General features: G+C 38.0%; 1 protein-coding gene across 1 annotated transcript in view; it reads left to right on the forward strand.

Moving 5' to 3' along the window:
- Positions 1 to 12,570, forward strand: part of OCRL (oculocerebrorenal syndrome of Lowe) — a 41,639-nt gene that overhangs the window by 5,112 nt on the left and 23,957 nt on the right. Inside the window, exons 3-12 of the mRNA XM_012653471.1 lie at positions 3,446 to 3,556; positions 3,968 to 4,057; positions 4,716 to 4,836; positions 4,921 to 5,082; positions 6,340 to 6,441; positions 6,975 to 7,089; positions 8,199 to 8,315; positions 8,415 to 8,602; positions 10,572 to 10,683; positions 12,032 to 12,141. Of these exons, the coding sequence (XP_012508925.1) occupies positions 4,748 to 4,836; positions 4,921 to 5,082; positions 6,340 to 6,441; positions 6,975 to 7,089; positions 8,199 to 8,315; positions 8,415 to 8,602; positions 10,572 to 10,683; positions 12,032 to 12,141 (995 nt within the window). The 5' untranslated portion in view covers positions 3,446 to 3,556; positions 3,968 to 4,057; positions 4,716 to 4,747. The remainder of the gene's footprint in view (positions 1 to 3,445; positions 3,557 to 3,967; positions 4,058 to 4,715; positions 4,837 to 4,920; positions 5,083 to 6,339; positions 6,442 to 6,974; positions 7,090 to 8,198; positions 8,316 to 8,414; positions 8,603 to 10,571; positions 10,684 to 12,031; positions 12,142 to 12,570) is intronic.

Here is a 12,570-nt window from a genome sequence, read left to right on the forward strand (position 1 = left end):
GTATTTTTTAAAGTCATGAATATACACTGTATTTTATAAAATATCTTTTCAGTATTTATGGAGATGGCTATATTGTTCTTCCTTATTTGATCTATTATATAGAGAGAATATAGAATATAGAGATGGACTAGAGTTGAAGGGAAATATGAGGTCCAGGAAGGTTTTTGTTTTTCAGATGGGAAGGACATAACACGATTTCATGATAATGGAGAGGAGCCAGTGAAAGGGAAAGGTTAAAGATATTGGGATATGTCTAGGGAATGGTTGTGAGTATAAGATTCTGTAGAGGATTGGAGGGGTTGTAATTCAAAGTGAAGGTGACTTTGATAGGAGAAATCTTCTTCCTGTATCAGAAGGGAAAGGAGGAGATGAGTACAAATATAGGTAGGTTTCCATGAAGTATGAGGTGAAGCATTCTGCTTGGAATGAGAGGGCTTGAGAAGAAGGGTATCCAAAGTTGAACAATAAATGAGAAGGTGTAAAATAATTAATAGTTGTTTCAGGTAGTAGTAGGGGACTAGTTGACTGTGGAAAGTTAGATTGCTTCCTATGATAGAAGACCCAGTCGAGGTTGGCAATCAAGAATTTATAATGATAGCAATCTGTGTGTGTGTGTATTTTTACCCCTTCTGGTTGCTCGGGTATAAGTACAGAGAAGGCAATCAGCTGGATTCCTGAGGGTTGGAATTTAGCCAGGTAGGTGCTGTGGAAGAACAGAGGTAAGGCAGCTCTGGGTTTTTGCAAGAGTGTACTGATGGCAACTGTTTCATAAATAGGAAATGAAAGCAGGAGGGAGCTGATGGATAGTGAGAAAGAGGAATGGGCTGGAAGTCCCGTGAGGTCAAAGAACAATTACAGTGGGGATGATGAGCAAGTAAGTCACAAGGAATAACAGGTCAGAGTGGGATGTTTGAATTAGAGGTTTATGAGGTGGTGGTATGTCTATGATGGAAAAGCCCAAGGTATAACAGAGAGTCCAGTGGGAACTGAGGGAGTGGTGGCTGAGCTGGAGGGGAAGGTGGTGACTGGATTTTCTGTGCTAATTTTAAAGGGACCCAAAATAATGGCAAAAGTTTGAGTAGAATGGAAGTCTTGTGAGTCAGGTGTTGAATCCTGGATTCTGAGGTTTACCGAGAGGGTGGTGGATGATCTCATAGATGAATAAAGGGAAGAAGATAGTATAGCCCAATGGGTGAGCCTCAAAGAAGAAGGGATTTTTCCTGAGGGAGGAGGATACGGAATGGTCTGGAGGTGGTATTAGGACAAATAGGACACAACCCAAATTGCATCAGGTGTGAGAGAGTATAAACAGCTTCCATTAAGACAGCAGTCCCCAACCTTTTTGGCATCACTGGCAAGTTTCATGGCAGACAATTTTTCCACGGACTGGGGATGGGGGTTTGGGGGGCAGAGCTCAGGTGGTGATGCGAGGCCCATTTCCTAACAGGCCACACAGGGGGTTACAGACCATAGCATTAAGAGGACTATTTCTTATTCAGGGGAAGTACCCCCCTCAGGGACCAGCCAGTTTGCATTTGACTCTGATTTTTAATCTGGACGCATTGTAGAATTGCCTGAGGAATATTTTAAAAACTACCAGTGCCTGGAATTTACCTCCAGAGATCCTGTTTTAATTGTCCTGGGTGGGACCCAGGTGTCAGTAGTTTTTTAAAGTGCCTCTGGTAATTTCAGTGCATCCATAGTTGAGAACTACTGAGAAGTGTAGGGAATATTTAGATAAAGTTGAGGATATAGGAATATTGAAGATCACAGAGGTTCAGAGGGTTTTAGAAGGGAGAAGAATAGTAGAAGACTGTCATGGGATCATTTATTCTCTTTTCCAAGCAACATGGCGAGAGAACATCCAGTATTATTTTGTAAGCAATTTCTGGAATCTTCTGGCTGTTAAATCAGTTACATATTTGCTAAAACATATCTTTCAAGAATTGTGGGAGAGAAAAAATATGTGTTCTTGTTCTAAATTTCTGTCAGATAGGAACTGCTATTTTTTAAATTACTTTTAATATGAGAAAGGGAGGACTTACTAGTTCCCGAAGGCATTTTTCCTGTATCTATCTTCAAGGCTGCTCCTAATTGACACTTTATTCATTCTACCTTCATTTTGTTCCTCCTTACAGTGGCACCCTCATTAATTTTATCTCTAGTTCACTTCTTTCACATTTTTTCCTCCATTTTTATCTCTTACTCTGAGAAATAATTTTGTTTTCTTTTTTTTAATCATTCTACAAAGATAGAAACGACAGGAAATACAGAGGACAAAAAGAGAGCCAAAGGTTCAGAAGTGGATTTCTACCATAAGAAACTGGATTTTCATTTCATTTTCTCATTTCTTTGTTATTTACAAGTGTGAAAGAGTGCAGTTCAACATTTATTAAATGCCTTCTGCCTGTGAAATCTGATGTCATTATCACCAGTAGAGTGACCAACCAGCCCAATTTGCCTTGGACTTTCTCAGTCTTAGCATTGAAGACCCTGAGTCCTAGGAAGTCCCTCAGTCCCAGACAATCCCAGAACAGTTGGTCACCCTAGACCATGGAAAGTGTTGGGTAACCTGTATATGCAGCCTTCCTCTTGCCTTTAAGGAGCTTATAGTTTCCAGGGGCATAAGAAAACAACATGTAATAAATCACTTAGAATAAGAATATAAACAAGTACGTATGTTTCCTGGATCACCATATCCAAACAGTTGATACAGATTATAACTATAGGGCATCAGAAAAGGAGAGAACAGTATGTTATACACATAAGAAATTAAAGTCCTAGATAACTTTGCTTCTAATTCTGCTATTTTCCAGTTGGCTATATTTGAACCAAACCAGTCCTGGACCTAGGTCATTATATTGGTTTTGTAAGTTTATTCAAGACATACATTTTTCACTTGAGGTAACAAAGTGTAGGTGATTCTTTTTGAAATACTTTGAACCAATCTCACTATTCTTTTATAATTAGTTTGTAAATTTAATTGAATCTGTGCCTATGAATAGACAATCCTACTTCCTTTATTTTCTCCACACTTCAGATACTCTTACTGTATGATCTGAATTTGAAATGGTAGGAATTTTTAGCTAAAGGATGGGAGGAAGGTGATTGAGGAATTTAACTTTTGCTAAAAAGTCCCTGCATTAATATCTGAGAGAGAGATCGGAACGCAAGAAGCTATTATGTTTGTATGTATCATACCCCTAGATTGGGCTGATCATTGACACAGTTCATCAGCCCTAGGAGTACTCACTTCCATTAGGGTTCCCTCTCTGCATCACCCCCTCCAGCGACTCCCTTAATCTTATACATGTGCTTCCTACATTAGAAGTCTGGAATATTTGTGATCTGTTCTTTTGCCTATTAACCTGATAAGTTGAGAATATGACCCCAATAAAACATTGTATCCCATAGCTGTATGTGTATGAATTTCAATTCTTTTTAGGTGGCTGCAAAATTCGAGTTCAGGGGGACTGGACCAGAGAGCGCCGCTTTGAAATCCCTGATGAGGAACACTGTTCAAAGTTCCTCTCAGAGGTCCTTGCTGCTCAGGAAGGTAACTCAAGACTCAGCGATTTTCTTTCTACTATTTCAATGGGAGTGAAATTCTGACATGCTGATACAGAGGAAAGTAGCCATTAGCAAAGTACTTCACCCTTTGAGCCCTAATGGCTGATTTTTTTTTCTTCAAGAATGAACACAGGAATAGGTCAGGGAACAAATCTACGCAGCTTTAAGGACACTGAGCCAGTTTCCAGAATTTTCAAGCACAGCTTACCGTGGAGTATAATTTTCCTGTTTCCAGATGACCCTCTGAGCTGCACTTATTTCCTTAGTCTCCTCCATGCATTCGGAATTGGTGCTGGCCCCTGCATTTAAGGAGTGTCGAAAGAATGGTTTTTGGTTATGGTAAATTCCACTCAATTAAGGGCTCCCCAGTTTCTGACCATGACCCTTATCTCTCCAGCTCAGTCACAACTTCTTGTTCCAGAGCAAAAGGACTCATCTAGCTGGTACCAGAAATTAGACACTGAGGACCAACCTTCTGTTTTTTCAGGTACTGAAAGGTTGCTGGTTCCCTGGTTGCTATGATCATTGCAGAGTCAGTAGATTTTATCAGACCAGATGCAATGATGAGGATTAAAGTCAACATTAGACACATTTTCCTGCAGAGTGGTTTTATCAAGTCCATGCCCACTGGCCAGTGTTTACTCTTAATCCTTTCTGTGGCATGGTAGCTCTTCAGGAGCCAATTTATCAGAGTATTAAGATCTACAGGCTCCAAAGCCAGACAGCCTGGGTTTGAATCCCAAGTCTAGGGCTTTGCTATTTATATGACCTTTGTCAGTTACTCAACAACCCTTAATCTCCATTTTCTGTAACTTGGAAGAATTTTATTAATAATAGTACCTACCCCATGGGGTTTTTATGATGATTAAGTGAGATAATGATATAATTCAAGAAATGTTACTCATTATTATTCAGGTTCCAGATTACCATAAATTTCTATTGTTCTATTTAGTTTATCAATGCTTCAGGGATGGATATGCTTCTTCAAATCCCATTCTAAGTAATTCCTACCCTTATAGCACCTTTCTGTTTAGTGTTTAGTGATGCCACTGATCAAATCATGATCGAATCAATGCCCTATCTACCCTGGATATGTTGGATGTTAGTTTTTTTCTCCCTTTGACTTTGGGTCCTGTGTCTTTCAGGCCTTCTTGCGTTTGAGGACAATTTTTCGTCGATGAATTTGGACAAGAAAATAAATTCACAAAATCAGCCTACAGGGATTCATCGGGAACCTCCACCTCCACCCTCTTCAGTGAATAGAATGTAAGTCCTATGTCAAAACATTTCCTCTGTAAGAGAATTATATTTTAGGCAGTTTTACTTTTGAGTTTCTCATTTATTTTCCAGGCTTCCACGTGAAAAAGAAGCTTCTAACAAGGAACAGCCCAAAGTGACCAACACCATGCGGAAGCTCTTTGTACCAAATACCCAGTCTGGGCAGCGGGAGGGTCTCATCAAACATATCCTGGCAAAGCGAGAGAAAGAATATGTCAACATTCAGACTTTCAGGTTAGTCTCTCTTCTCCTTACTGAGTCTAAAAGTTAGTAGGTATAGCAGACAAAGGGCTTTTGATATTTAAGATATTAGCTTAACCATGAATCAAAGCATGATAAAAAGGAATAGTTATCTGATTCAAACCCCTGTCTCTAAAACCGTTCAGTAACATGCATATCTGAAATAAGACAGGTGCTACAATTTCCCTTGAATTTTTTAAGTGCTGATAATACCATGTCTACTAATATTCATATCCAGTCTTAAAGAACCAAATCAACTTCACATATACTAGAGAATTGTCCCCTAGCACATTCCATAAGAAAGTGTGTTTGTGTCTCTGGACTGCTGAGAATCTTTTCAGCCAATATTAGAAAATTAAAGTCCACCATTACTACCATTACTACTAGCTCTCAACTTACTTTGGAAATTTAACTAAAGAAAATTTCACCCAATCCTCTTGATTGAGAGGTCTGTTTTAGATTCTTTCTTCTGTATTATTTTTATTTCACCTTTACTTGTTGGCATCCTCTTTTCTGGACCTGGTGTGTGTGCCATATGTGAGGCGTGATGTGGCATGGCATGTATCTCCAACATACGAAGCAACAATACCTTTCTTTGTTATTCATGAACAGAATGTACCCTTCTAATCCAATATTGCAGTCCCATCTGCTATCCCGTCATGCCTCATTTATTTTAATTCAATCATAGCTATATACCTATACTAAAACCTCCAGATCCTCATATTCCCCGTGATGCTTATATTTGTGTGTAAACAGTTAAGACAGTCATGAGTTTTCCCTTCTGCTTTTCCCCTTAATAGTATATCTGTCTCATCAGAATTTCCTACACAGATGTCCTTGTAATCCTTCGGGAAGTGAATTTTTGGATTCAACTATAGCCCCTTATAGAACATTTATTCATATTAGACTAGCTTACAGCACAGTGATACCTCTTTCCCAACCATAAGCTCTCCCTTCAAGTATGAGTTTGGATGGAGTTTAACTGAAAGGAAATATGGTAGAGCAATTAACTTTGCATTTTTTTTAAATAGAGACTTCATTTCTTTCTGTAGTTTCACTTAATGTAAAATTTAGAGAAAATAAGCCTACTGCCTTTGTGTTTTAGATGTTTCTTATGTGTGTGGCAAAACATTTTGAGGAATTATGTTAGCATATTGTGAACATACACTTGTGTAAAAGTGACAAGAGAGGCCTTCTTTTGGTTTATACTTGATCTTTGTTTTCAAATTATTTTTTGGTATTATGTATTAGATTTTTTGTTGGAACTTGGAACGTGAACGGCCAGTCTCCAGATAGCGGGTTGGAACCTTGGCTGAACTGTGATCCAAATCCTCCTGATATCTACTGCATTGGGTAAAGAACACTTATGGAATTTCCTTTTGGCTATATGTTTGGTATTAGTGTACATGATGTTTTGCCTTCCTTTTTTAAAAAAACGATTTGGTAAAAACCTACCGTAGATTATATGTGGGAGTTAACTTGTGGATCAAATTTGTGAGATCAGAAATGAAGAGCTGCCTAAAAAGGTGTAAGGAAGCACCTAATTTTCTTGAAACCCATAGAAAATTGTATTCTTTATAGAAACTGAGACTCAGGGTCAATTCTAACAGTGACTATTCCTAGGATATAAGAGCAAAGCTCCATCTACTGTTACTGGGAGGTTTTTTGGTTTGGTTTTTGCATAGCCTATGAATATGCTGGTGGGGATTCTTTAGAAAAGAAAGCTACTCGTCCTTACTTATAACCTGGGTAAACAGAGCAGTTCTATAAAATCTCTCTCTCTCCCATTCTTTTCTTTGTCTAATGTCCTGGCAAATGGGACAGGAGGTAGGTAGCCAAAGATAATTATGTGACATGTATAGATCTCACATCCTTTTTTTCCACAGATTCCAAGAGCTGGACTTGAGCACAGAAGCCTTTTTCTACTTTGAATCAATGAAGGAACAAGAGTGGTCCATGGCTGTAGAGAGAGGTTTGCATTCCAAAGCCAAGTATAAGAAGGTAAGCCGCATTTAATTATCTTTTTAAGTATATGACTAAATAGGACTCACTAGGAGTTATTCCATTATCTATAACTTGGTCCAAAAGAATGGTTTAATTGAATTCTTCCCTGTGTGTAATACAGGGATAAGGTAAACTAATCCTTCATCTATATTTCCTAGAAAAAAAATTGCCCTAAACTTTCTGATCCTATATTTTCATTTCTTAGATAGCTTTTAGGAGGAAAAAAAAAGGAATTTTATTGTTCTCTTATCAATAATTAGCTCAAAATAATTACATACGAGGTAGCCATGCAATAAAAATTTAAGATTGAAATTGCTCACTGACATGGTCAGAATTGAATGCTTTATAGAAAAGCGGTATGAAGCATGTGGATGCATAGGGTATGCTTTGGAATCAGAGCAAGAATACCAGTGGTGTAGAATTTAAACGAGTTCTAAACTTGGTTATAAGTCGAGAGCAGAGTTGACTTTAGCAAGGTGGGCCAATTTGTTTGTCTTTAGAAGGCATGTGGTAGAAGCATTCAGCTACCAGAAGAGTTATTTTAATTACAAGGCTACCATAGTACGCTCTCTAAAAGGAGTAATCTGGGTAATTTTTCTCTACATCTTCTAACATTTTTATATAGGTAATAAAACTCCTGATGATATTATTTCTTTCATATAGGTCCCTGACTAATACATATCTCAGACATTTCTAGCTGTAATTCACAGGTTAAAAATAATCGAAGTAAAAAGGATTGCTAGTTTATAGATTTAAATTTCTTAGAAAATTAGAAATCAGAAACTACAAAAGAGAGGTGGGAAGAACAAGCCAGGATAGTGGCTTTATTATTTGAACTTTTAATAGTGATTAAAAAGTGATTAAAAGAATGGGTTTAGAGCTGAGTATACTCACTGTCCCTCAAGACTTTTAATTCTTATTGGTCAGAGCCAAATTAGAGCTTCCCCAGAGAATTTTGGTTTCTGTTTTATGGGCTCCACAGGGAAATGTGGATTCAGATTTGGGCATCGATATGTCATCTTGATGGAAAATTCATTGTAGGAAGTTAGATATGTGACAAAGAGTGGTATTAACATTAACCTTTTATAACTCCCCGGAACTCATAGGTTCAACTAGTCCGTCTTGTTGGGATGATGCTCCTTATATTTGCCAGAAAGGATCAGTATCGACATATCCGTGATATTGCTACAGAAACAGTTGGAACTGGAGTCATGGGGAAAATGGTGAGTTACTTTGGAAATGAACTTGACTATAATTTTTGTCCATGTGAAGTTCAATTCCAGTTGTATGTACTAACTGTGAATAATTATTCTTGCTAACAGGGAAACAAAGGTGGGGTAGCTGTGAGATTTGTATTTCACAACACTACCTTTTGTATTGTCAATTCCCACCTGGCTGCCCACGTGGAGGACTTTGAGAGAAGGAATCAAGATTATAAGGACATCTGTGCAAGAATGAGTTTTGTGGTCCCAAATCAGACCCTCCCGCAACTGAACATCATGAAACATGAGTGAGTGGTTAACTCTCTTGTAGCCTTTGAATAGTGGCTACAGGAGAGTTTGAATAGTGAAGAGAGTGAATATGTTGAGAAACTATAGAGCTTCAAAGAGTGAAAGATTATCAGTTAGGTATTGGGGTCACAAAGAAGAGAGAGTTTTTGAGAAATAGCAGACTCATTGAGGCTGAGAAATTAGATTTGACATCAGAGGAAAGGTTGGTTGTATTAGTAGGGCATCTAGAATAATGCTGCAGGGGTCTGTCAGTTGGAGTCAGTTTTTGTTGTTTTTTATTATATAATAGAAATGTTCATTGTAAATGTAATAAAAGATAAAATTAAAAGTAAAAATCCCTCATTTCTTATCCTCTGCTCTCCCCAGCCAGTCTCTCTCTCCAAAGGAAACCATTCTTAGCAGTAGGGTTTGTATCCTTCTAGGTCTGTGCTGTTCAGTATGACAGCCAGCAGCCATATGTGGCTATTGGGTACTCGAAAGTGATTAGTCCAAATTGAGATATGCTGTACTCATAAGCTATATACTGAATTTCAAAGACTTAATAGGGAAAAATGTAAAATATCTCAATTTTTAAAATATTGAATACATGTTGAAATGATAATAATTTGGATATATTGGTTAAAATGAAATTTATTGTTAGTTACTTTCACTTGTTTTTACTTTTTAAACTCAGCTACTAGAAAATTTCAAATTATATTAATGTGCATTATGTATAAGAATTCTATTGAACAGTGCTGTTCTAGACTTTTCTCTATGCACATACAAACACGCACTTGCATAGGACTCTATTATCCTATTTATTGTGGATCTCTTTCCAAACCAGTATATATAGATCTGCATTATTCCTTTTAATGGCTGTGCTTATTACAAATAGGGGTAGCAAAGAGAGGTCAGTGAAGAATGGGACTTAATAAGGATAGAAGCAGAAATCTGTTGAGGATGGATTGAGTGGTGGTAGAAAATGATTAGTTGTAAAGAAAGTAATATTAGTCATTGAAATTCTGAGAGGTCGATTTGGAATAAGTGGTTTGAGATGAGAATTAGTAGGAAAGCAACAGATAATTTAGGGGTACTAGAATCAATAGAGAGTAGGGTAATTGAGGAAAGAGTAGGGATATTGGACTATTTCCATGTTGTCTCAACGATTAGGAACATGTGGAATTCTGTTTCACAGTGGTGAAGTCAAGGCCTTGAAATTTATGGTCATGAAGTTGCCCTGAAATTCCATAAATTTATGTCCCTAGGATTCCACAAATTTCATGTTGCATTTGAGAATGGCAGAGTGACTCACTGGGAACTTGAGATAGCTCAAAGGAGAATCCATTTTGATGTGGTAATTTCAGGGTCTTCCTTTGTGGGGCTCTTAGCATATTTAGGTGCCTGTTGCTATGATTAGGAGATGAGGATCCCAACATGCCAGGCTCTTCCTGCCTGGAACTTGGACTACAGATTTTGGGCAAGGGTAGACAGGCAGATTGGCTACACTGGTGAGCCCTGAACCTACTTTGCCTAGTGGGCCCTACCTGGGAGAGTTGCTGTGCAGAGCATGCAGACCTTAGCGAAGAGCCTGCAGAACCTCTGGGCTCTGAGAGGCAGAAAACGTTCAGATTCTCTTTCCCTAGAGACCTGGCAAGCAGCCAGGCAAAATTTTGAAGCTAGTCCAGCAAATAAACTGCATGCTTCTCAGTCCATTAACTGCTTGGCTTCTGAATCCCATACATATATTGCGTTTCCTGTTTTCATTCTTCATGTATGGAGTACCTATTCTCCCACCTATTTTATATTCCATTGTTTCTCTCAGGTGTTGATAAAACTTGCCCCAAAAGGGTTAGTCACAGCTTTAAAACCCTTGTCAGATAGTGACGAATGAACCCTTATCAATAATCTACCTATTCTTCTCTTTATCCTTTTCTCACTGTTCTTATGCTAATTACTGCTACTTCTGTTCATGTATTTCTTGATCCTCAGCGTTGTCATTTGGTTGGGAGATTTGAATTATAGACTTTGCATGCCTGATGCCAATGAGGTGAAAAGTCTTATTAGTAAGAATGACCTTCAGAGACTCTTGAAATTTGACCAGGTAAGTAAAGTTTTGTTTTATAGGAACTTTCCTAGATAAGCAGATGAGATTGTTAGGGTTATGAGGTAGACATGTGGGAGGCATGTCTTACTCTAGGAAGGAATAGAAACGTCTTATTGTCTTGTGAAAACAGTATGACTAGTGATGCATTGACTACACACAAGATTTATAGTGCTTTTGTTAAGTGCTTGGATGGGAGGAGGTGAGATAACATTAGTGATAAAAATAAATATAACATTCAGTAAGTCTTCATCAAGAAGAGATTTCAGAGACTTGTATAAATGAATTGGTGAATGGGTGGGGTTAATTGGAGAACACTTCCTGGAGGAAGTGGGCCTTTTCTGCTATGTTGATGTGGTTTGGCAGATGGAACAGGGAAAACTGTTCTATGATTATTTGGCAGGCTGAGCAACAGCTTGGAGGTAAAAAAGGGAGGCCCTGCGAGGGGGATTGGGAAGCACAGAAAAGAAGTCTGTCTGGGATGAAGAGCATAGGCTATGGGATAATGGGAACTGGTTGATAAGTTGGAGCAAGCTGGTATATAGCTGTTGATGTTAAAACTTTTGGAAAAATTTTGATTCTATAACATTTATATAAAACCCGATAGGAACCTATATTTGAGGCAGGTCTCAGAACCTGGCATTTGACTCGAATTTTTACTTTATAACATGGATACTGGCTGCTAAAAGAAAATCTTTTGACTTGATTTGAACGTCTTTAAATCTTTACGAGAGCCTTTTTGACCCTCAGACATAGTCAGAATTCAAGTATCTTGCAGTAGAATTATTTTTGAGTGAGCCTTTTTTGGCGGTGTCTACCTTCACACTGTGGTTGGCTGGCTGATTTCTTTCTTTCTCTATCCTGCCTCCAAAAGGGGTACAGTTGGAATAAATTCTGAGTCTTATGTAACTCTGGTAAAATACTTCAGTGAGGATAACTTTCAAAACAATTTGTAACTATTCACTGACTTTGGTTTATGGAATTATCCATCCAACATTTGTGTGCTTTTTTTGTTTTTAAATCAAAATTGTGCTGGGTGATTCCCTCCCAGCTCCAAGGAACTTATGATTATTCAGATTTCATTTTTCCATTTTATCCCTGGCCACTGTAGCAATAAAAAACTTAGCAATGTGCTATTAATGAACATCCTATCTGATAGTATGTTTAGATGCTATAGGAATGCTGAGATTTAATTCATAAGGCACAGAAATTTTATGTGTGTACTCTCACAGTTGTAAAAGGCTATGGAACTGGATACTTAGAAATGGGAAAGTGGCTAATCAACTTGATTGTCAGTTATATTAAGATGGTGTTACCCTGCTTATGTGATGCTTTTTTCTATCTGTAGCTAAATATTCAGCGCACACAGAAAAAAGCTTTTGTCGACTTCAATGAAGGGGAAATCAAGTTTATCCCCACTTATAAGTATGACTCTAAAACAGACCGATGGGATTCCAGGTAAAGTAATAAGAACTTTCTCACAGAATAGGTTAAGGCTTGATCTTATTTCTTTCTTTCCAAATTGATTGATAAGGGGCTAGGAATTTTAGGTCATGACATAAGCAGATATGAAAACCTAATGGCTCAGTACTATTACAGAAGAGTTTTTCCCTCATGTATACTCAAAGGTGAGCCTATCTTAGGAAAGTACTACTTATACATCAGGGCTGTTGAAGTTTCATGAGCTGCCTGCAATGCCTTGTTTCTCTCACCTCAGCAGACTTGCTTAGATTTTTGCCTTCCTGATCTCGCCCCTATTTCTTACCTATTGCCCTGTTCTGGCTCTTTTTTTCCAAACTGCTTCTCACTATTACTCAGGATAACAGAAGATGAAAGCAAAGAGCCATGAAAGGTTCTTGTAGCACAGTAGCTATCAATCCTGAGAAC

This window comes from Propithecus coquereli, unplaced genomic scaffold (assembly GCF_000956105.1).
Source record: "Propithecus coquereli isolate 6110/MARCELLA unplaced genomic scaffold, Pcoq_1.0 Scaffold42, whole genome shotgun sequence".
Classification (NCBI taxonomy): Eukaryota; Metazoa; Chordata; class Mammalia; order Primates; family Indriidae; genus Propithecus; species Propithecus coquereli.